The following is a 25,132-nucleotide window of genomic DNA, read 5'->3' as shown; positions in this document are numbered from 1 at the left end:
CACTCACTATTCTGCTGGTGGAGTCACTGTATACATACATTACTGATCCTGAGTTATATCCTGTATTATACTCCAGATAGATATACGTATAGTGGAACGTTGTGTTGGGATGTGAAAACTGATCTACTGGGAGTTGTGGTTTGATTACATTTCTTTACAGGTCGGCCTTTAAACATTACATATGGAATCATTGAAAGTAACGGCATGAGATCCTAGTTCTACCACATTGTGACAAATATAGAATATAGCTGAAGATAGGAGATTCTCTTACGCATTTGATTGGTTGTTTAACAAAAGTGCGTCACAGAATGACTGGTATTCGATACTTGGTGAAAACCGCCATTCTTTACACTGCTGGCAGTCAATTTGTTTTGACGACACAGCTTTATTAATAAAAAAAATGCTTACAATTTTACAATAGGACAATTTTCTATAGGTCTCATGGCATCTGGATGAAAATGTACATGTTTTCAACCATACCTGTTAAATGCGACACATCCACCGAAAACCCCAACACGGAGTCCCAAAATTCAGACTTGTTTACATGGATGTATACATGGTCTGTACTTAAAATATTTATTTGTCATACGCTACCGCCACCCTGCTCTGAAAAATAAAATAAATAACACTAATAAATATGGCCAAGTAATCATCCCAAATCAGGACTGGGGGCAGAATAACCGCCCCTTGTTGCAATACCCTTATCTACCACAAGATGTCACTTGCATCCAACTTGGAAAAAATGAAATTTTGAAAAACACAAATTTGCAAAATTGTCACTAATATTTTATTAAAAGAATTGAATATTTTGTTTTTGAAATTTCAACTATAGGAAAACAAAATAAAATCATACATGCAATTTTTTCTTTGCTAAAAAAGTACATAAAACAAAAGATTTTAAAATAAAAAAAAAAAAAGGTTAAACTTCCAAAAAAAATAGAGATTTTTGCGCTCTATATTAAATGTCATCTACCTGACAACTTCATTCTATCATGATTCTATTATCAATACTGCAACTAATTGTCAAAACGTGTCATTGGAGACTTTGGACTGCTCCTCGGGGGCTGGACTACGCAGGGGAGGAGCTTGCGTGCCAATGTGAACCATGATTGAACTGTATCCGCATAGGCGGTGAGCCCAATTACTGAAAATTTTCTAATTACGTATAATAGGAATCAAAATGCAATTTTCATAGAGATGAGATGAACCAAAATTGGGAGAGAACGGCACTGATTGTATAAGGATTCAGGCGATGTCTTGAGGAGTTTACGGAGGTTTCCGGTCTTGTCCAATAAGACGTCACCATGTCTACCGTCAGCTAGAATTTAAGGCTTGACATAAGCTAATGGGGCCCCCTACTGGTTATGGGCTGTGATGATTGAATAGTCCAAGTGTCTCGGTCACAGGAACAGACATGATGTTACGGTGTTCTTAAAGGAACACTCCATAAAAAAAAAAATCTATTGCTGGCGAAGGCTTAGTCAAGAAATCCTCAACTATCAAGACATCGGCGTGACGTGAAACACGGATGTGATATTAAAAAAAAGGCATCGGAGGAGTTTGTATTATTGGTCGCTCATCGTCTCTATGGGAGAGGCGGGATGAGCTCTTTGTCGGCGTCACCAAATGTCCCGTTACCCTAACCCTTAGGGGGTGGTTCTTCATTAATGGCAATGTTCGGTTATGTCGACCACCACCGCCTTCTTCCAGCTGAAGAGGAAGTAACCAGTACCGGCTCCAGCCGCCACCGCGATGCACAGGTAGGCGTTGTAGCTCATGAATATTAACATGAGGAAGTAGCTGACCACCACTTGGAGGATATGCAGAAATGTCTGGAAAACGTGGGGGAGGCTAACCATCTGTTGTCTGGGGGGAGAAGATATAAAAAAAATGAAAACAATCATAATTTAAAGGGGGTGTCCCCATTTTTCTATTAAAGGTCTCACGTCTAAATCGGACAGTGGGCAGGAGGGGGATGCAGCTGCAGATTATTATCACCCCTATTGTTTGCAGTGTGTGATGCTACAATCCTCCAGTGCTGACTACTGCAATGGAGGGGTTGATTTTAGAGGGGTGTCCTATGAAAGTACCCACTTTATTTTTATTAAATGTATTTTTTACCCAATAGCCCAAACCCACGGCTTACCCTACAGTCTTGTGAGTCTCCATCAAGGTGGTGCCGTTGGGTCCTGGTACTGGCATGGAGTTATAACGGATACTGACTTGTGACTTCCGGAGCAGGGATTCTCGTGCAATCTTCAGCCCCTCGTACAACATTGCGAGCAGAAACACGGCTACGAAGGCACCGGCCATTTCTAAACCATGGAGTCACAAAAGACTAGTATGAGAACAAATATCATAAAGCGTCCTAATTGCTGCAAAAGCATCTCCTAAATGGCACCGCAAAGGGAGGTAAGCTCCGCCCATCCCTCATTTTCAGAAACGGAAGGGGTCATGTGACCCCTCACAGATGTGTTGAAGGGGTTCAGCTCTAGGCGCATACATTTTACCTGCACTGACACACTGTAGCAGACTATCACATACACAGGAGAGATTTGTGCTGTTTGGGTGTGTAAACTTTTGCAACCAATGTTTATTTAACTATTATATAATTAAAATAGTGAAGAATCTGAACCCAAAATGTGGGGCTGGAGGCATTTAAAAAGAAAACCTTCATTCTATGAGACGCCCTCTCAATTCGATCTTCTTTCCCTTTGCTGTGCAATGGAAAGCAATGCATTGTTTTCTGTTATCAGCCTTTCCAGGCTAAAGAGATGTTGACTGTAGTCTTCCTCAATTCAATGTGACGAGCCAAGACTTTCATGTAGTGGGCCAACTAACATTTAACCCATGTGTTTCTAAATGGCTGCATTCACTTTGCTTAGGGTCACATTCAGACGGCCGTAACGTGGCTGCATTTTAGTGCCTGTATTACAGCAGAAAGTCCCAGCCCAACCGCGGGTCTAACGACCCAGAGTAACAACACCACGTCTAATAAACAGTAAAGCAGTCTTATTTAAAAATCCTTTACTGTTTTGTATCTACTGCGCCTATGCAGATCTGTGTGTCTCCATGGTAACAGACTACAAATAAACCCAGCGTAGTCTGATCCTGTAATCACGTGCTACTCTCCCATACAGTCTAAGTTGTGGAGAAGAGGGGTCAGTAGGGGTGGAGTAAGATACATCTTTAGGGTCAGACCACACAGGTTGTTTTGGTTTCGTTGCGGGTACGGGCCCTTAGAAGAAGGTTTGCCGCGTTGTCCACTATAATGGGGGACGTGCGGTGCCAATGATCGTACACATACTGACCTCCCGGCGTATTGATGACCAGCCCCGAGAACAGAAGCTCCACGTTCTCATATCCAAAGTAAAACACCATGGGCTAAGCAGGAAAATAAAGAGAAGACGGTCAGCGGTGATCACTGCATCTACAATCACTTCCCGATCCGTCCTCCAGCCATAAAACCCCCCCAGGAGACAGAAGCCCCTGAGACGCCTCTTTTTTCCGGATTCCGCTTTCCTAGGCTCCTGAATCGCTTGACCGCCCCCCAAGCAGCTTCCCTCTTCTATGTGGCGCTACAGACTTTCTTGACCCCGGTAATCTCCATATCGACCGACTCTCATCCAAAACTGGTACTCCCCATCATATGAAACAAATTTAGAGGTCCAGCATACGATATGATGTGAAAAAGACAAAACTGTTCATTTAAATCAAAACAAGAAATTAAAAAATCCTGGGAGAGAATGCCTACGCGTTTTTCACATCATATCGTGTGCTGGACCTCCACATTTTTTTCCTTTGGATTTCTACCTACGTAGCTCTCTTGCCCGTGCACCGAATTATCATGGCATGTGGCGTCCTTACTTCGAAAGAGTGGTGAACGGACCAATTTTTCTTGTAGATTTTTTACCCACCATCATATGCATGCCACCTCCACCTCCACCATGGTCGTGCCCAGCTGTGGTCGGATGATGATGACCAGCATGGGGATCAGACGTGGTCATATGTTGGCCGTGGGACATTTTGTAATCCTTCGAAAACAGCTATTCCCCTGTCAACCCTAAAGAAGAAAAAGAAAAATTTAGAAACAATAACAAATACAGATAAAGCCGTCGCTTCCCTTCTCCCATTCAATAACCGAAAAATCCAGAATCTACCATTGGGTCTTGGGTGTCATATTCCACACCTTCATCCAGCCCCCCGCCCCCCCCCCCCCCATTCAATTAAATGTAAAGGACTAGGCTAGGCCTCCACAAGGATAGAAAACTAGTTCAGTCTTATTAGAAAGTCCAGACAGCGGCCCCGGGGACGGCTCTGGCTTCTGTGTTTGCCTTTTAATGGCACCAAATAAAGATTAGATCGTTGAAGCTGATGGGTTGATATCTAAAAAGTGAAGACAACTTGTCTGTGGCATCAGAAAACTTCCCAACGGACGATCAAATACTCATTAGTTTCTGCTTCTTGCACAAAACAAAAAGGGTTCATATTCCTCAAAGCCTCCGACATCATCATGCTGGAATATTTATTATAGTAATGTTCATTCTAAAAAGAGTACGTCCACCTGCGAGCAGCATTTACAGCACGTATAGCGAGATCATCTACATGAAAAGTGGATCATTGTGTACATACATTACTTATCTTGTACTGATCCTGAGTTACATCCTGTATTATACTCCAGAGCTGCACTCACTATTCTGCTGGTGGAGTCACTGTGTACATACATTACATTACTTATCCTGTACTGATCCTGAGTTACATCCTGTATTATACTCCAGAGCTGCACTCACTATTCTGCTGGTGGAGTCACTGTGTACATACATTACATTACTTATCCTGTACTGATCCTGAGTTATAACCTGTATTATACTCCAGAGCTGCACTCACTATTCTGCTGGTGGAGTCACTGTGTACATACATTACATTACTTATCCTGTACTGATCCTGAGTTACATCCTGTATTATACTCCAGAGCTGCACTCACTATTCTGCTGGTGGAGTCACTGTGTACATACATTACATTACTTATCCTGTACTGATCCTGAGTTATAACCTGTATTATACTCCAGAGCTGCACTCACTATTCTGCTGGTGCAGTCACTGTGTACATACATTACATTACTTATCCTGTACTGATCCTGAGTTACATCCTGTATTATACTCTGGAGCTGCACTCACTATTCTGCTGGTGGAGTCACTGTGTACATACATTACATTACTTATCCTGTACTGATCCTGAGTTATATCCTGTATTATACTCCAGAGCGGCACTCACTATTCTGCTGGGGGAGTCACTGTGTACATACATTACTTATCCTGTACTGATCCTGAGTTACATCCTGTATTATACTCCAGAGCTGCACTCACTATTCTGCTGGTGGGGTCACTGTGTACATACATTACATTACTTATCCTGTACTGATCCTGAGTTACATCCTGTATTATACTCCAGAGCTGCACTCACTATTCTGCTGGTGGAATCACTGTATACATACATTTCTTATCCTGTACTGATCCAGAGTTATATCCTGTATTATACTCCAGAGCAGCACTCACTATTCTGCTGGTGGGGTCACTGTGTACATACATTACATTACTTATCCTGCACTGATCCTGAGTTACATCCTGTATTATACTCCAGAGCTGCACTCACTATTCTGCTGGTGGAGTCACTGTGTACATACATTACATTACTTATCCTGTACTGATCCGGAGTTATATCCTGTATTATACTCCAGAGCTGCACTCACTATTCTGCTGGTGGAGTCACTGTGTACATACTTTAATTATCCTGTACTGATCCTGAGTTACATCCTGTATTATACTCCAGAGCTGCACTCACTATTCTGCTGGTGGAGTCACTGTGTACATACATTACTTTACTTATCCTGTACTGATCCTGAGTTATATCCTGTATTATACTCCAGAGCTGCACTCACTATTCTGCTGGTGGAGTCACTGTGTACATACTTTATCCTGTACTGATCCTGAGTTACATCCTGTATTATACTCCAGAGCTGCACTCACTATTCTGCTGGTGGAGTCACTGTGTACATACATTACATTACTTATCCTGTACTGATCCTGAGTTATATCCTGTATTATACTTCAGAGCTGCACTCACTATTCTGCTGGTGGAGTCACTGTGTACATACATTACATTACTAATCCTGTACTGATCCTGAGTTACATCCTGTATTATACTCCAGAGCTGCACTCACTATTCTGCTGGTGCAGTCACTGTGTACATACATTACATTACTTATCCTGTACTGATCCTGAGTTACATCCTGTATTATACTCCGGAGCTGCACTCACTATTCTGCTGGTGGAGTCACTGTGTACATACATTACATTACTTATCCTGTACTGATCCTGAGTTACATCCTGTATTATACTCCGGCGCTGCACTCACTATTCTGCTGGTGGAGTCACTGTATACATACATTACATTACTTATCCTGTACTGATACTGAGTTATATCCTGTATTATACTCCGGAGCTGCACTCACTATTCTGCTGGTGGAGTCACTGTGTACATACATTACATTACTTATCCTGTACTGATCCTGAGTTACATCCTGTATTATACTCCGGAGCTGCACTCACTATTCTGCTGGTGGAGTCACTGTATACATACATTACATTACTTATCCTGTACTGATACTGAGTTATATCCTGTATTATACTCCGGAGCTGCACTCACTATTCTGCTGGTGGAGTCACTGTGTACATACATTACATTACTTATCCTGTACTGATCCTGAGTTACATCCTGTATTATACTCCAGAGCTGCACTCACTATTCTGCTGGTGGAGTCACTGTGTACATACATTACATTACTTATCCTGTACTGATCCTGAGTTATATCCTGTATTATACTCCAGAGCTGCACTCACTATTCTGCTGGTGGAGTCACTGTATACATACATTACATTACTTATCCTGTACTGATACTGAGTTATATCCTGTATTATACTCCGGAGCTGCACTCACTATTCTGCTGGTGGAGTCACTGTGTACATACATTACATTACTTATCCTGTACTGATCCGGAGTTATATCCTGTATTATACTCCAGAGCTGCACTCACTATTCTGCTGGTGGAGTCACTGTGTACATACTTTAATTATCCTGTACTGATCCTGAGTTACATCCTGTATTATACTCCAGAGCTGCACTCACTATTCTGCTGGTGGAGTCACTGTGTACATACATTACTTTACTTATCCTGTACTGATCCTGAGTTATATCCTGTATTATACTCCAGAGCTGCACTCACTATTCTGCTGGTGGAGTCACTGTGTACATACTTTATCCTGTACTGATCCTGAGTTACATCCTGTATTATACTCCAGAGCTGCACTCACTATTCTGCTGGTGGAGTCACTGTGTACATACATTACATTACTTATCCTGTACTGATCCTGAGTTATATCCTGTATTATACTTCAGAGCTGCACTCACTATTCTGCTGGTGGAGTCACTGTGTACATACATTACATTACTAATCCTGTACTGATCCTGAGTTACATCCTGTATTATACTCCAGAGCTGCACTCACTATTCTGCTGGTGCAGTCACTGTGTACATACATTACATTACTTATCCTGTACTGATCCTGAGTTACATCCTGTATTATACTCCGGAGCTGCACTCACTATTCTGCTGGTGGAGTCACTGTGTACATACATTACATTACTTATCCTGTACTGATCCTGAGTTACATCCTGTATTATACTCCGGAGCTGCACTCACTATTCTGCTGGTGGAGTCACTGTATACATACATTACATTACTTATCCTGTACTGATACTGAGTTATATCCTGTATTATACTCCGGAGCTGCACTCACTATTCTGCTGGTGGAGTCACTGTGTACATACATTACATTACTTATCCTGTACTGATCCTGAGTTACATCCTGTATTATACTCCGGAGCTGCACTCACTATTCTGCTGGTGGAGTCACTGTATACATACATTACATTACTTATCCTGTACTGATACTGAGTTATATCCTGTATTATACTCCGGAGCTGCACTCACTATTCTGCTGGTGGAGTCACTGTGTACATACATTACATTACTTATCCTGTACTGATCCTGAGTTACATCCTGTATTATACTCCAGAGCTGCACTCACTATTCTGCTGGTGGAGTCACTGTGTACATACATTACATTACTTATCCTGTACTGATCCTGAGTTATATCCTGTATTATACTCCAGAGCTGCACTCACTATTCTGCTGGTGGAGTCACTGTATACATACATTACATTACTTATCCTGTACTGATACTGAGTTATATCCTGTATTATACTCCGGAGCTGCACTCACTATTCTGCTGGTGGAGTCACTGTGTACATACATTACATTACTTATCCTGTACTGATACTGAGTTACATCCTGTATTATACTCCAGAGCTGCACTCACTATTCTGCTGGTGGAGTCACTGTGTACATACATTACATTACTTATCCTGTACTGATCCTGAGTTACATCCTGTATTATACTCCGGAGCTGCACTCACTATTCTGCTGGTGGAGTCACTGTGTACATACATTACATTACTTATCCTGTACTGATCCTGAGTTATATCCAGTATTATACTCCAGAGCTGCACTCACTATTCTGCTGGTGGAGTCACTGTGTACATACATTACATTACTTATCCTGTACTGATCCTGAGTTACATCCTGTATTATACTCCAGAGCTGCACTCACTATTCTGCTGGTGGAGTCACTGTGTACGTACATTACATTACTTATCCTGTACTGATCCTGAGTTACATCCTGTATTATACTCCAGAGCTGCACTCACTATTCTGCTGGTGGAGTCACTGGTACACGGAGGGTCACCAGCCTCTGACTGCAGAGTTTGGATCTTATCTCTGTAACCTGATTACATATTGGACGCAGGGAAAGGTCTGTTGGCGCCCGGGGCTTGTACTCTGCAGTGAGATAAACGTAAGGACGACGATTAACGAATCACAAATGTTACAGGTAATCGCATTAGATTGGACAAAACGCAATATGCATCCAATTAGTGAAATTACGTCCAATTTGTGACTTCTTCCTGTTCTTCACTATACAAAACAAACTTATTCGTACAAGAAATTCACCGGAGCATACAGGTCATATGACAGTGCTGGGGGGGCTTCACCTCTGTCATTTTATACACTTAGAGCTCAGCCTAAATTCCCTGCCCCCGGCTTATATGGTCCTCGCTCTCTCTTGGATACTTTATGCCCCATAATGATCTGGTTACAATGGCACCGGACAGGCGGCGGGGTATATTAGGCAGCGAGTGAACAGTCCGTTCTTGAAGTTGATGTGAAGGATATGAGCGATTGCAACAAGAACCAAATTGTGGCGTCTAGATGACTGGGTCCGAGCATGTCCAGAATGGCCGGTCTAGTGGGATGTTCCCGGTATACCGTGGTTAGTATTTTATCAAAAGTGCTCCAAGAAAGGACAACCGGCAATATGGGCGTTGCGTGTGGGGAGGGGGGGAGGGATAGTCCGTCCGGTCCTATCCCACAGAAGAGCTACTATAGCACAAATTGCAGAAAAACGTACTGCTGGCGATGATAGAAAGGTGTCAGAACACGTAGAGCATCGCAGCTTGCTGTATATGGTGCCGCGTAGCTGCAGACCGGTCAGAGCGCCTATGCCGACCCTGCCCACCGCCGAAAGTGCCTACAATGGGGACAGGAAGAAGGCGCCTGGTCTGATGAATCACATTTTACATCATGTGGACGGCCGAGTGCGACGTTTACCTGGGGAAGAGATGGCACCAGGATGCATTATGGGAAGAAGACAAGCCGGCGGGGGCAGGGTGATGATCTGGGCAATGTTCTGCTGGGAAACCTTGTGTCCTGACATTCATGTGGAGGTGACACGTATCACCGACCCAAACATTGCTGCAGCCAAGTGCCCCCTTCAGGGGAGCGGTATTTGTATTCCACCCCCCCCCCTCCCTTTGAAAATTCTCCAACCATCACGCCTATATATTTGGGACACTGCGTCTACTGTGGGGTCACACAATCGTGTCTGAAGTCTCCACCTGGGTTGGGAACATCCTACTGTATGCGGCAGAATAATGGCGTGTTTACACTGAACAGCCCCCCCTATGATAAAGTATACACAATCCTCATTCATAGCATCCGGTCACCGACCGCTCTCCAGGACGTCATGTGTCAATAGTTCACAGCTACAAACACGCGAACATTAAAGGGCAGCTCTAGAGAAGATTCCCAATGTATTTCAGCAAGCACTGTCCTCTGCTATGGAACCCCCTCCTCTCAAAGGACACCACTAGCAGGACTAGAAGTTTTGGTACTATACTGCACTATCCCTATAGAACTAGTGCCCATGGAGGGTACGAAGAAACCATCATAGGTCTCCTATACGAAAACTAATTCGCCAGAAACTGGAGGGGTTGCTCTAGTAACCAATCAGATTTCAGCTCTCATTTTTCCAGAACAGCAGTGATCTGATTGGTTGCTATAGGTAATTCCTGCCCATAGTAACCAGGAGTTCAGCTCTCATTTTTCCCAGAGCAGCTTTGAATATGAAAGCAGTAATCTGATTGGTTGCTAAGTGTACATGCTGCCCATAGTAACCAATCAGATTTCAGTTCTCATTTTCTCCAGAGCAGCTTTGAATATGAAAGCACTGCTCTGACTGGTTGCTATGGGCAACTGCTCCCCTGCTTGTAGGTAAACTAACCTTAGTCTCGACTCAAAACAAAATGGCAGTAGATCTTTTACTGTTCCGGTTCTACCGGGTTGCAGCACGGATGACAGGTAGAATTGCATAACCCGGGCATTCCTGGGATCAAAAGCTGAAAGCTAAAAATACATTTCCGTCTGTGAGAATATAATAATCGCCCATCTAACGAGGAAGGACGCTGAGCACTTATCAGGAGTAATTCATAGAGTACACCACGTAGGAGGTACAGAGTGTCCGCATAGAAAGACTACAACCCCAAACGGACCTGGGGTCCCCTGGTCAGGAGCCTCATCTATGAGCCAGATTAGAGACCAGCTACAAAGAGTGTCTCCCCTCTGGAGGACCCGTCAAATCCATGCCATTACATAGACAGTCCATTTGATTTCAATGGCCTTAATGTAATGCTTAATTTACCCATTGGTGGCGCTGCAGGATAACAACACTTGCTGCTGTGTCCCCCCCCCCCCCCCAGAATACAGCTGATCGGTGGGGGTCAGAGCAAGGGGACATCACGTGATCAGCTTATTTTTGGCGGACCCTTCTACCGAAAAGGATTGTCCAAATTGGCCATCCCCTTTAAATACATCTTCAATAATTTTCGAAAAGATCCTCTTTTGGAGATTTTCTTAAAGAGACACACACATTAATAGTAAAGCCCGCCCCCCCCCCCCCTCTACGCTACCCATTCCGTACTCCCAGTGGTCCAGGACGGCTAATTCTACAATGTAAGGATCGCGCAAACAGCTCCCCAAATCTCAGCTCCCTTGGAGTGTGTCAAGTGATGCGTAGGATGGCCATTGCAATCATACCAAGACATACAAAGTGACTTTGCACCCTGTCCAGATTACTGCCCCTTTAAATCCAAAAACAAAATACAATAAGAGAAACTGGAGTATTCCGAAACAAAAAAATCAGTGCTCACCGGCTTAGAGGAGATCTCCTGAGGTGTCCCTGGGGTGACGGGATATATAGGGAGAGCGAGCACAGAGGCTTAGATATTCACAGGGAACACCTCCCCTACCTGGTAACGAGACCGTGTCATCATTTACATCATCCGTCCAAAACCTGGACTACCGATACAGCCCCCGGCACATCCCTGTGTACGAATATCTACAGCATGCACGTCTATTAACTCTTTAAAGGCAACAAACCAGTACTAATGTAATATATATATATATATATATACACATACATACACACACACACACACACACAAAGAGTAATATGCAAATCACACACAGACAGTCAAATATGGAGTATATATTTGATCTTAATTTTAGATATTTTTTATGTAATTTTTCTAATAAAAATGGTGGCTATGTAGTAGATAATAATAAAAAACAAAAAAAAAACACGTAATACCCACAAACGTTTTGGTTTCTAAAAAAAAAAAAGTTTCAAAAAATATTTCCCTTCAAAAAGTCTACAAGAGATCGAATTTTTTTATTTTTTAATTACAAATGATCCGATTTGCCGCGGCTACGTGTTTATCCGATATATAGAGTGAAATCTGCGGCAGATTTCTTCCTCTACGACTGGAAAAATAGAGCCCAAATCTGATCTTTGACCCAGTCAAGTGTAGACGAACGAGCGGCCGCAGTCTTAGGCCGGGTTCCCATGTAGCGTAAACTCTGTGGGATTTCCGCAACGGAATTCTGTGCGGAAATTCCGCAGCATTTAGGGCTTGTCCAGACGTAACGGAATTGCTGCAGCAATTCCGTTAAAACTAGCAGGATTTCCGCTACTGAAAAAACGCACCATTTCCTGCGGTCTTGACTGCAGAAAATGGTGCGTATTTGGCGGCGTTTTTCTCAATGTTGGGGGATGGTGATATCTCTGATTAAAAACGAAAAACCCTGCAGCGTAAACGTTAATAAATTGACCTGCGGTGCGGAATATAATGTCAATTTATACAGCGTTTTTGTTGATTTTCCGTTGCGGGTTTTCCCCATTGAATTCAATAGGGATGCAAAACCTGCGACAGAAAGCCAAGTGTTGCGACTTTTGCTGCATATTCGCAGCGATTACGCCGCAAAAATCGCAACTACGGGAAAAAAAAAAACAAAAAAAAAACAAACAACATACCCAGAACACCCTCCTTCTTCCTGCAGTCCGGCCTCCTGGGATGACGTTTTATCCCATGTGACCACTGCAGCCAATCGCAGGCTGCAGTGGTCACATGGCCTGCAACATCATCGTAGGAGGCCGGACTGCGCACAGAGAAGACGGAGAGGGGGTAAATATGAGCACTAATTTATTTTATCCACCCAAAAATGGCCCCCTGTATATAGATGTATCTATTCACCCCAATGTATCTGCATGTCGTCCCTTTAAGTATCTGATTTTCACCCTCCCGCTTTGCCGTTCTTCCTTGATACGTGAAAGGATCGGGCTCTGTCACACGACAATCAGCTCAGACGTTCCCAAAAAGTACACACTACCCAATAAGTGTATGCAAACACCACAATTATCTGGCAGAACACCGAGATTCCTCATTGCTGTTTCCTTGATGGTTTCAGGTGCACGTCAAAAACACAGCCAAGGTATAAGATTATTTCCGTTATAAGGACATCTGGAATCACCCACAAAAAAAAACACCCAAAAAAGAAAAAAAAAAAAAGGGGGCAGAATTAGGTTGTACTAGTTATACTTTCCCCCTTTTGGGGAAACTATTGGGCCTGGTGACAGACCCTTCATTGTGGACCTAATTCAACCAAATCCCATTGGGAGCCGGGACCATTTGGCACTTTTTGGGTCAAAACCGAATAAGACCTGTTAGAATTAGGACCTTGGAGGAGTTCCTGGGAAAGGGACCCTCAATAATAAAAAGGACACCCAGTCAGATTATATTGGAGTGACTTGTTTGAAATGTAAAAAACTAAAATTCCATTATTGAACAATTGTAGCTTTATTGTTTTCACGTAAAACACAAAGTCGGCATAGTCGTTCCTTCAAGGAAACGTCAATTATTTTTTACGATACCTTTCCTTTAAGAGAATACGGAAATATTCTAAGTCAGGTCAATGGAGTCCTTTAGCTATAACACAAGTCTATAGTCCCAGTTTATGATGCCCTATGGAATGTCCTCACCAGTCTATTCATCACGAGGGGCGGCATAGTCTTATCTATCTGGGGTAAATGCGACGCTTGAGGAGGGGTGAAGAAGCCATTGACATTTTACAGATAGGGCGGGTAGAATATTTACAGACATTGTATACACTTAAGTACAGGAGAATATACAGTAGTTATCAGTAATTGTCTACGATAAACATATTTCCTCCTCGTCAGCATTATATACGTTTTACACCTTCCACTTTGACACACTGTGTTATAATGTGGGGGGGGGGGGGGGGTCTGAATGTACAGCATGACTATAGGGGACTATGGAAAAGGTCATATTTGGGGGTACATTTTTCACCACCAGGGCTAGATTTAAAGAAGAAGGACACATGGGGTCTCCACCACGCAGCCTCCCTGACCACTCGTTCTATCCAGCAGAGAAGCAGTGGAGAAGTGGCCATGCATGCTCCGCTGTGTCTAGAACTGATAGACTTCAATGAAGCGGGCCACGACCAAATACATCCACCGTTTCTATATGAAGCACCGATCGGGGTTGAGGTGGTGTACATGACTTACCACATTTGTTGCCCAGGGTCCACCACCAGCCCTACTCTGGTCCTGTTGACTACCATCTGAAGGTTGGGTGAGAATTATCACTCATAAGTCAAAGAGCCCTTCCGAAGATTTTATGTGGCCAACATCGACCACAGGGTTTTTTTTCAACATACAAGATTTCTGCACAAATATCCAATTCTACCCTGGTCATGGGCATACCCATTACTGCTCCATTAAACTCAATGGAGATGTCATCAATGTACCTCGTAAATATGGAGATCTTCAAGTCATGAGCCAATGGTCAAGAAAATCAGTAGAGTGCCATCGCTTTCTTTGTCCTAACCATCAGTGGGTCTCCAAGCTCACAGCCCCCTCCCGGACGGATGCTACCTCCTCACGTTAGAAACTTGGTAATAGTAGACACATGCTTAGGGTCCTCTTACATGGCCCGACGTGAGCGGTGTTAACCAGCGCCGATCAACGAGACATCTCGTTGATCGACAGTTGTTTGCTCCTTTCGCAAGGACCTAGGTATGGGGACGAGCGCTCGTTACTCCGATCGCTCGTCCTCATACATTTCTATCACGTCTGCAGATGTGCTGCCGATAACGATAATATTTTTGGCTGCATAAACGATAGAATCAGCCGATGAACGAGCTCGTTCATCGGCTGGTCGTTGCCCCGTTTGCCCGATAAGTGGCTCATGTAAAAGGGTTTACCTTTTAGGTTTTACTATTTTTGGCCTGTTATTTTTATTGAAATCCATTTGCACCACAAAGTTATTTCTTATAATAAAAAAAATGATCAAAAATAAATTTAAAATATGTAAAAAAAAAAAAAAAGGGTGACAATAGTTATGAGCAAGCCTCACCGTAGGACTAGGAGCAACATATATTGCCGGAGATCAACTAGATAGATCGATGTGAGGTAAGTCATTGTGTACCCTTAACCTAATAATAAGAACAAATAAAATGACAAAAAAAAATCAATATATAAATTAAAGAAAACATAAAAAGTAATACAAAAACTAAATTTAAAAAAAAAAAAAAAAAAAAATTTGAAAAAATAAAATAAACCTTTTATTAGAAAAATAAAACCCAAAAATCTAAAATAATAATAATAAAAAATAAAAAAAAGGCAATCCACTGGATACAGAGTGTACAATGTGGTTTATGATCTTCCTCCCTGGCTAGGTGGACGCGCCGCACGTCTCTCTATTATCACCCTCCCCCCAATTAGAGCAGCTTTATGGATGTTCAAAGTCTCTACAAGTCAAGTCAGCGGAGCCCCTACCATACATTATGGCCGCCCCACTAATCATTAACCGGACGGCGATCAGAGAACGGATAACCAAGCGGAACTAAAATTAGAAACCATAAACTGATGTAACCGCAAAAGTCATCCAGGATCTGCGGAGAGCTGGGTGACTACCCCCAAGGGCACTGCCATAGCTGCGGGTAGTGATTGCCACCTAGACCTGGAAACGGCTGAAGGGAATGTTAAAAGCGTATATTTAATCAGTCATTTATATATTTATTTTTTTATTTTAGGAGGAAATTCTCATCACACATTAAACAGCAATCAAAAAATACAAATGTCAGTAAATGACATTCTGCGCTTCCTGAGTCAATGAAAAAGCTGCCAATGGAAGAACATGACGCCAGTAATCACCGGGCGTCCTTTACAATCCGGGCACAGGGTTTTTCCAGAACCCGTCCCAAACCGAGCGATTACAGGAAACCCTGATCCGTGTGTCCCCACATGTGGAGCCGCAGGGCCCCTCCAACAGTTACACATGGCCCCTTCCTCTATACAGGAGAATTAGGAAACGGCTTGTATCAGGGTTTGGAGAAGGACCAAGAAAATAAAGGATCTCTGAGGGAAGCAATAAAGACAAGCTCCAGCGCAGATGCCAAGACGGAGGATTAAGCAGGAGCAGATCCAGCAACGGAGAACAGTGATTACATCACACCAGGCGCCGGCTAACCGTCTTCTAGGAGAAACACTGTACATCACAAATCAAGATAATCCGATGTGGTCACAAAATGTCTATAGTACTTATATTCTTGTACATAGGGGGCAGTATTATAGTAGTTATATTGTATATAGGGGGCAGTATTATAGTAGTTATATTGTATATAGGAGCAGTATTATAGTAGTTATATTCTTGTATATAGGAGCAGTATTATAGTAGTTATATTGTATATAGGGGGCAGTATTATAGTAGTTATATTGTATATAGGAGCAGTATTATAGTAGTTATATTCTTGTATATAGGGGCAGTATTATAGTAGTTATATTCTTGTATATAGGTGGCAGTATTATAGTAGTTATATTATTGTATATAGGAGCAGTATTATAGTAGTTATATTCTTGTATATAGGGGCAGTATTATAGTAGTTATATTCTTGTATATAGGGGGCAGTATTATAGTAGTTATATTATTGTATATAGGAGCAGTATTATAGTAGTTATATTGTATATAGGGGGCAGTATTATAGTAGTTATATTGTATATAGGAGCAGTATTATAGTAGTTATATTCTTGTATATAGGGGGCAGTATTATAGTAGGTATATTCTTGTATATAGGGAGCAGTATTATAGTAGTTATATTCTTGTACATAGGGGGCAGTATTATAGTAGTTATATTCTTGTATATAGGGGGCAGTATTATAGTAGTTATATTCTTGTATATAGGGGCAGTATTATAGTAGTTATATACTTGTATATAGGAGCAGTATTATAGTAGTTATATTCTTGTATATAGGGGGCAGTATTATAGTAGTTATATACTTGTATATAGGAGCAGTATTATAGTAGTTATATTCCTGTATATAGGGGGCAGTATTATAGTAGTTATATTCTTGTATATAGGGGACAGTATTATAGTGGTTATATTCTTGTATATAGGGGGCAGTATTATAGTAGTTATATTCTTGTATATAGGGGGCAGTATTATAGTAGTTATATTCTTGTATATAGGGGCAGTATTATAGTAGTTATATTCTTGTATATAGGGGCAGTATTATAGTAGTTATATTCTTGTATATAGGAGCAGTATTATAGTAGTTATAGTCTTGTATATAGGGGGCAGTATTATAGTAGTTATATTCTTGTATATAGGGGGCAGTATTATAGTAGTTATATTCTTGTACATAGGAGGCAGTATTATAGTAGTTATATTCTTGTATATAGGGGCAGTATTATAGTAGTTATATTCTTGTATATAGGGGGCAGTATTATAGTAGTTATATTCTTGTATATAGGAGCAGTATTATAGTAGTTATAATACTTCCCCCTATATACAAGAATATAACTACTATAATACTGCTCCTATATACAAGAATATAACTACTATAATACTGCCCCCTATATACAAGAATATAACTACTATAATACTGCTCCTATATACAAGAATATAACTACTATAATACTGCCTCCTATATACAAGAATATAACTACTATAATACTGCCCCCTATATACAAGAATATAGTAGTTATATTCTTGTATATAGGAGGCAGTATTATAGTAGTTATATTCTTGTATATAGGAGCAGTATTATAGTAGTTATATTCTTGTATATAGGGGGCAGTATTATAGTAGTTATATTATTGTATATAGGGGGCAGTATTATAGTAGTTATATTCTTGTATATTAGGGCAGTATTATAGTAGTTATATTCTTGTATATAGGGAGCAGTATTATAGTAGTTATATTCTTGTATATAGGGGGCAGTATTATAGTAGTTATATTCTTGTATATAGGAGCAGTATTATAGTAGTTATATTCTTGTATATAGGGGGCAGTATTATAGTAGTTATATTCTTGTATATAGGGGGCAGTATTATAGTAGTTATATTATTGTATATAGGGGGCAGTATTATAGTAGTTATATTCCTGTATATAGGGGGCAGTATTATAGTAGTTATATTCCTGTATATAGGGGGCAGTATTATAGTAGTTATATTCTTGTATATAGGGGCAGTATTATCGTGTTATATTCTTGTATATAGGGGGAAGTATTATAGTAGTTATATTCTTGTATATAGGGGGCAGTATTATAGTAGTTATATTCTTGTATATAGGGGGCAGTATTATAGTAGTTATATTCTTGTATATAGGGGCAGTATTATAGTAGTTATATTCTTGTGTATAGGGGCCAGTGTAATAGAAGTTATATTCTTGTATATAGGAGCAGTATTATAGTAGTTATATTCTTGTATATAGGGGGCAGTATTATAGTAGTTATATTCTTGTATATAGGGGCAGTATTATAGTAGTTATATTCTTGTATATAGGGGCAGTATTATAGTAGTTATATTCTTGTATATAGGGGCAGTATTATAGTAGTTATATTCTTGTATATAGGGAGCAGTATTATAGTAGTTATATTCTTGTATATAGGGAGCAGTATTATAGTAGTTATATTCTTGTATATAGGGGGCAGTATTATAGTAGTTATATTCTTGTATATAGGGGGCAGTATTATAGTAGTTATATTCCTGTATATAGGGGGCAGTATTATAGTAGTTATATTCCTGTATATAGGGGGCAGTATTATAGTAGTTATATTCTTGTATATAGGGGCAGTATTATAGTAGTTATATTCTTGTATATAGGGGCAGTATTATAGTAGTTATATTCTTGTATATAGGGGCAGTATTATAGTAGTTATATTCTTGTATAAAGGGAGCAGTATTATAGTAGTTATATTCTTGTATATAGGGGGCAGTATTATAATAGTTATATTCTTGTATATAGGGGGCAGTATTATAGTAGTTATATTCTTGTATATAGTGGGCAGGATTATAGTAGTTATATTCTTGTATATAGGAGCAGTATTATAGGAGTTATATTCTTGTATATAGGGGCAGTATTATAGTAGTTATATTCTTGTATATAGGGGCAGTATTATAGTAGTTATATTCTTGTATATAGGGGCAGTATTATAGTAGTTATATTCTTCTATATAGGGGGCAGTATTATAGTAGTTATATTCTTGTATATATGGGGCAGTATTATAGTAGTTATATTCTTGTATATAGGGGCAGTATTATAGTAGTTATATTCTTGTATATAGGGGCAGTATTATAGTAGTTATATTCTTGTATATAGGGGCAGTATTATAGTAGTTATATTCTTCTATATAGGGGGCAGTATTATAGTAGTTATATTCTTGTACATATGGGGCAGTATTATAGTAGTTATATTCTTGTATATAGGGGCAGTATTATAGTAGTTATATTCTTCTATATACGGGGCAGTATTATAGTGGTTATATTCTTGTATATAGGAGCAGTATTATAGTAGTTATATTATTGTATATAGGGGCAGTATTATAGTAGTTATATTCTTGTATATAGGAACAGTATTATAGCAGTTATATTCTTGTATAAAGGAGCAGTATTATAGTAGTTATATTCTTGTATATAGGGGGCAGTATTATAGTAGATATATTCTTGTATATAGGGGCAGTATTATAGTAGTTATATTCTTGTATATAGGGGGCAGTATTATAGTAGTTATATTCTTGTATATAGGGGCAGTATTATAGTAGTTATATTCTTGTATATAGGGGGCAGTATTATAGTAGTTATATTCTTGTATATAGGGAGCAGTATTATAGTAGTTATATTCTTGTATGTAGTAGCAGTATTATAGTAGTTATATTCTTGTATATAGAGGCAGTATTATAGTAGTTATATTCTTGTATATAGGGAGCAGTATTATAGTAGTTATATTCTTGTATATAGGGGCAGTATTATAGTAGTTATATTCTTCTATATAGGGGGCAGTATTATAGTGGTTATATTCTTGTATATAGGGGGCAGTATTATAGTAGTTATATTCTTGCCTATAGGGGGCAGTATTATAATAGTTTTGGAGTAAGCTACTTGACAGGATTACTGAATCAGGGTTGTTGATACTAGGGTGACGGGTTACTCTCATTTTAGGCATTTGTTTTGGTTGGCGGAGTCCTCATTCACTTGTAGCACGGTCCACACACAATCACTATTGTTCGGCCGAGTTCCCGGTCCAGGCTGCAGATTAATCCGGGTAATGAGGCTTCTGCTTGTTTGTGACCACTGAGTCGGAGTGTAAAACAATAGTCCCAGATTTGGTTATAGTGGAAATGTTGACATATTTACTGAGGGCAGGACGACACAGGGAGAGGATCACTTGATCTGGATGGACTTCGAGCCCAGGGATTTTGCAACTGGACAGTTTCTACAAACCAGAATCAAACACCACCTAAACTCGGCCTCGGCCTATGCGTCACCACGCAACTTTGATGCGACTGTCCCTTATGTGTCCTATTAATATAAATGGGAGTGCACTCTTATAATACAAGGTCCTACCAAGTCCAACGTGGCGATAGAAGGGGGAGTTTTCTGAAGGATTCTGAAGAAATTTAGGCAAACAGAGTAGGTGCAAAATAAACATGCAAACAACCCCCTACGATTTCACAATGGTATGCTCCATTTTACAAAACAGAATGATGTGCAAATAGGCTTCTTAAAGGGGGTCTTAAAGGGGTCTTCCCACAATAGCCATGTTGTAAGTGTATCTAGCCCTGGAAAAGATGGGTGAGAACCAATATGGCCGCCAGGACAGTTTCCACGAGAGCCCTCACACAGCTTTCCCAGATCCCTGAGAGGCAAATTTTCAGCAATACAGTAGCTGGGGTTTATCTCTCTGTCTGAGAAGCCCCTACCCCCAGGACGGAGAGCGAGTACAACGTGATCTTCCGAAGCTGTGCGGTCTGACTGACAGTCATGTGATCAGATATCACATGACTGACCGAACTTTATGACTTTTTTTTACTTGAGAGGAAATAGCTGCTACTTGTTATACCGGCGAGATTTTACGCGGACCGAGGAACGTGAAGATATTTCCTCTTTTTCGGTCGTCCTCATCCTCCTATAGTTATACATTTTTCTGGGAAAGTTGGGTGACAACCAATATGGCCGCTGTTATAGCTCCCAATGAGGTTGTCACCCAGCTTTCCTATATTCCTGAATGGCAAGTTGCCTAGTTATGCTACAATATGGAAGCGGTGAATGTATCATAGGAACGTCTGCTATTCAGGAGTCTGGGAAAGCTGGATGACAACCCCACTGCGGGGTGTAACGGCAGACATATTGCTCACCACCCAGCTTTTCCAGGAGCAAAGACTGCGTTAAATAAGCGTGCGATTAGTCGGCTATTATTTAGGGTGCGATTTGGTTGCGAAAAAAAAATAAAAAGCTGATATGTCGCAAATGATTCGCATCCGACTTACAGTGAAGTCTGCGCTCGAAAAGTCGCTGGCGATTTGCGACCAAAAAAACCGAACAGATTTGGATTTTTCGCGTCTGTCGACATGGCACGTCTTAACACGACCAGGTTCACCAGTATTACTCGCGACCTTTGTGCTGCGTGACGCGGTGTGGCACCTAGCCACCGGTTTTCATTATGTGCGGAGATTTTTTTTCTATTTCGTTTTGCGGTGACAGAATGGATTGTGTCCGCGGCCCGTAAAATGACGAAATCTTTCAGACCGGCGTAACGACTAAACAACAAATACTGTGAGAGCCAAGCAAAACAGCCAGGGCACAATGTCCACGCCATCCACTGTACAAATACGTGGGCTTGGATACACACTGCCCGGCAAGAGGAGATGTGCCAATCTGCGATAAAAAATTCTGAGGCGCCCGATTACCGGATATTCTGAACCATCAGACTCCATCTTACCAGCTCCGGAAGTCATTGGCGAGGTCTCTAATGCACGTTCCAGCTTCCAAACATTGGCGCCAAAGCATCAACGCTCGGGCATGTGCATGATCGGCTTTGCCGTCCTCTTCGGAAACGGCCGAAGACCCATTGTTTGGACCCGCCATTCCGTTAATCGGGCATGGGGCTATTTTTGTCGCATGCCAGATTTTTGGGATTGTACATTGGTATGTAGAACATATTTCATAGATGTAGCAGAGAGGAAAGGGTTAAAAGCGACAGCTCTGCTACCTAAACCGAAAAACCTGCAAGTCAAAACCCTCCGCTGACCCAGTAATCTCAGACAAACCCTCAACAGGGGGCAGCGTGACCCCAATAGTCAGCAGGTTAATCCTGGGAATACGCCTCAGGCGTGCGGCCAAGGTCTCCGGAGCGTTATATGTACAGGAGGGAAAAATGGCGGCCGCAATATAAGACGTATTATTTAGTGGTCCCGGATTATCCGATTGTATTGTATGTACTGGTAAACTGCTTTGCTCATTTCTAGGTGGTTGGGAAATGCCTGTCACCAGGGGGCACTACATTCCTCCAGAGATCATTATGGGGCCCATCCGTAATGTTAAAGGAGCCCGATTAGGACGCATGACTTCTCTCAGTGCTGCTGATTGGCCGCGCGAACTCCCATTGGGCAGGAGAGCCACCATAAATACACAGTCTGACCCACGTAGTGGGCACAATGGGAGGGCAATAAAGCAGGTTTGCTATGCCATGCGATGCCAACACTAACCACCGCCGACTACAAATTTGCATGTGATGCCCCTCGAGTTCTGTTATACATTGGAATCATAATCGAATGCAAATCTTCCTGTGTTGTTCGTGTTTCTGTGCATTTAGTGATTTACATCCAATTGTGTCAGTGATCGCAGGTCCTGAACTGTGGAGAGGGTCACCCAGGGGCAATACAGGCGGGATTCACTGTGGTATATACAGAACAATCTCCAATAGACACGGCCCTCAGCACCTACATAACGTGCAGCTGCTGTGCCCTCTATAGTTATCCCGCACCGTCCGCACGTGTTTACATTACAGCACTGGCACGAGGCCCTATCAAATCTGAACTACAGGTTCAGGGGACATTTACTGGGTGATGGAATTTTTTGGCACTACAGCATCTTATGTGTTCTCTATATGACACTACACGTATAAGCACTGTATGGAGGTATTACATGGGTACCATATGGTATTATTACTGGTATTGACCCTACAGCACTGGTATCTGTTCTCTATAGGACACTACACATATAAGCACTGTATGGCAGTATTACATGGGTACTATATGGTATTATTACTAGTATTGGCACTATAGCACTGTTATATATTCTCTATACGACACTACATACATAGGCACTGTATGGCAGTATTACATGGGTTTATTAGCGGGGTGGTCATATCTCCGTTATCTTTTATATCTTGGGAAAACCGTGATATAGCGGGCGATACCCACAGGCACTTTATGGCACTATTATTACTCTACATGTCATTCCTTCCCAAAAAATTGGGGTAAAGGCCCCCACACATATTTTGCTTAGGGGCCTCCACAGACCTTGATCCGACCCCTACAGAGGTGTAACTACAGGCTGCTAATCACAGCGATATCATCATCATCAGATGACCTGCACTCGCAGCGCTGGCAGGCGGCCATTATGTCACACAAAACCGCACGCCATGGGCAGCAGCGGGCTCAGATGTCTATAAAACCTTCCCTTTCATTTCCTCGCTCGCTCACAAGAACAAAGTGATTTTTTTAATTTCACTACAACCGCACTGTAAGCCAAAGGGTGAGAAAACAATGGGAATTAAAACCAGCTGTCAATCATTCAGTGACTCCACCCCCTAGACTCATCCCAGAGCGAGCAGGTCTGGAGCAATAAATAAAACCTTTTCCGGTTATCATCAATCTACTGGGCTCTTCCTGCTCTAGAACGTGCCGCCATCAGATAGGAGCACGCCCAATGTGACAAATCCACTTTAACCGAGGAGAATGTCCACATAACCATCCACGTTATTCCCACCAGGCTTTGCCCCTTATCAGTTATATTATATATTACTATGGAGGAGGTCAGATTTGGTTGCGGTCGTGTTTATAATGTCGTGTGCAGATAATGAAGGAGCGCAGGTTGCACTAAGAGCTACAATGTATTGTAAGGATACAATATATCATGCAGTAAACCTGGAGACATATATAGGGGTCCCTCAATGTGTTTTTGGGGCCCCCAAGTTGTTGTTTATGCACTAATAACAATAAGACATGTAAAAGTACGGGCGACAACAATGGCACCTGAACTTATTGGAACTACTACACCCAGCTGATATCTGGGGAAGCCCGTCAATGGCCCGTCACTGCTCAGGGGACCCCAAAAATGGCACTTTGAGAACCCATAAAAAATTGGGGACCCCCTAAACAGCATAATGCCACACGGGGCTCCTGAAACATGCGGCCCCCCCAAACTGGGCCACACTAGCACTGGGTGCTCCCCAAACATTAAATCTTGGGGTTCCAGAATAACGACACCCTGATATTTTTGAGCAGTCCCCCTCCTGTGAAGCTCTGCAGAGCATTGCTCTATTTATTATACAAGGGTCCGCAATCTCCTGCACTCCAGCTCTTGTGAAACTACAACTCCCAGCATGCCCTGACATCCAAAGGCTTTATTATTCCAGCCAAAGGATGGAAGGGCATGCTGGGAATTGTAGTTTCACAAGAGCTGGAGTGCCGGAGATTGCTGACCGCTACTACTATAAGATGCAGAACATCGCGCCGGCCGTACACGGGGGGCCCGGGTATATAGTGACCCCTGACAGCAATCTGCGACTACACACAACTCATTGCAAGTCTAACAACTCGAATAACTCCAGACCCCGCACAATGCCAGTGTCCCCTCACCTGGCTGCCACGGCCGATCTCTGACCGCTGTCACCTCCGACTTCCAGAGCCACTAGCCAAGCGCAGCCGACTCTGACACATCCGACGAAAAGACCCCGCCCACTGACGGTAGCGCTGGG

The 25,132-nt window shown here is 41.8% G+C and overlaps 1 protein-coding gene across 1 annotated transcript; it reads right to left on the bottom strand.

Moving 5' to 3' along the window:
• Positions 1 to 771: 771 nt before the first annotated feature.
• SLC31A1 (solute carrier family 31 member 1) lies at positions 772 to 25,110 on the bottom strand. Its single transcript, XM_075834805.1, has 5 exons — positions 25,014 to 25,110; positions 3,918 to 4,063; positions 3,312 to 3,384; positions 2,147 to 2,315; positions 772 to 1,866 (listed from the first exon to the last, which is right to left on the bottom strand). The coding sequence occupies exons 2-5, from the start codon at positions 4,023 to 4,025 to the stop codon at positions 1,665 to 1,667; spliced, it is 552 nt and encodes a 183-aa protein (XP_075690920.1). The 5' UTR covers positions 4,026 to 4,063; positions 25,014 to 25,110; the 3' UTR covers positions 772 to 1,664.
• Between the last annotated feature and the right edge of the window lie 22 nt (positions 25,111 to 25,132).

This window comes from Rhinoderma darwinii, chromosome 8, assembly GCF_050947455.1.
Source record: "Rhinoderma darwinii isolate aRhiDar2 chromosome 8, aRhiDar2.hap1, whole genome shotgun sequence".
NCBI classification, from domain to species: domain Eukaryota; kingdom Metazoa; phylum Chordata; class Amphibia; order Anura; family Rhinodermatidae; genus Rhinoderma; species Rhinoderma darwinii.
The sequence above is the reverse complement of the archived record's forward strand: the minus strand, read 5'-3'. Positions and strand labels throughout refer to the sequence as shown.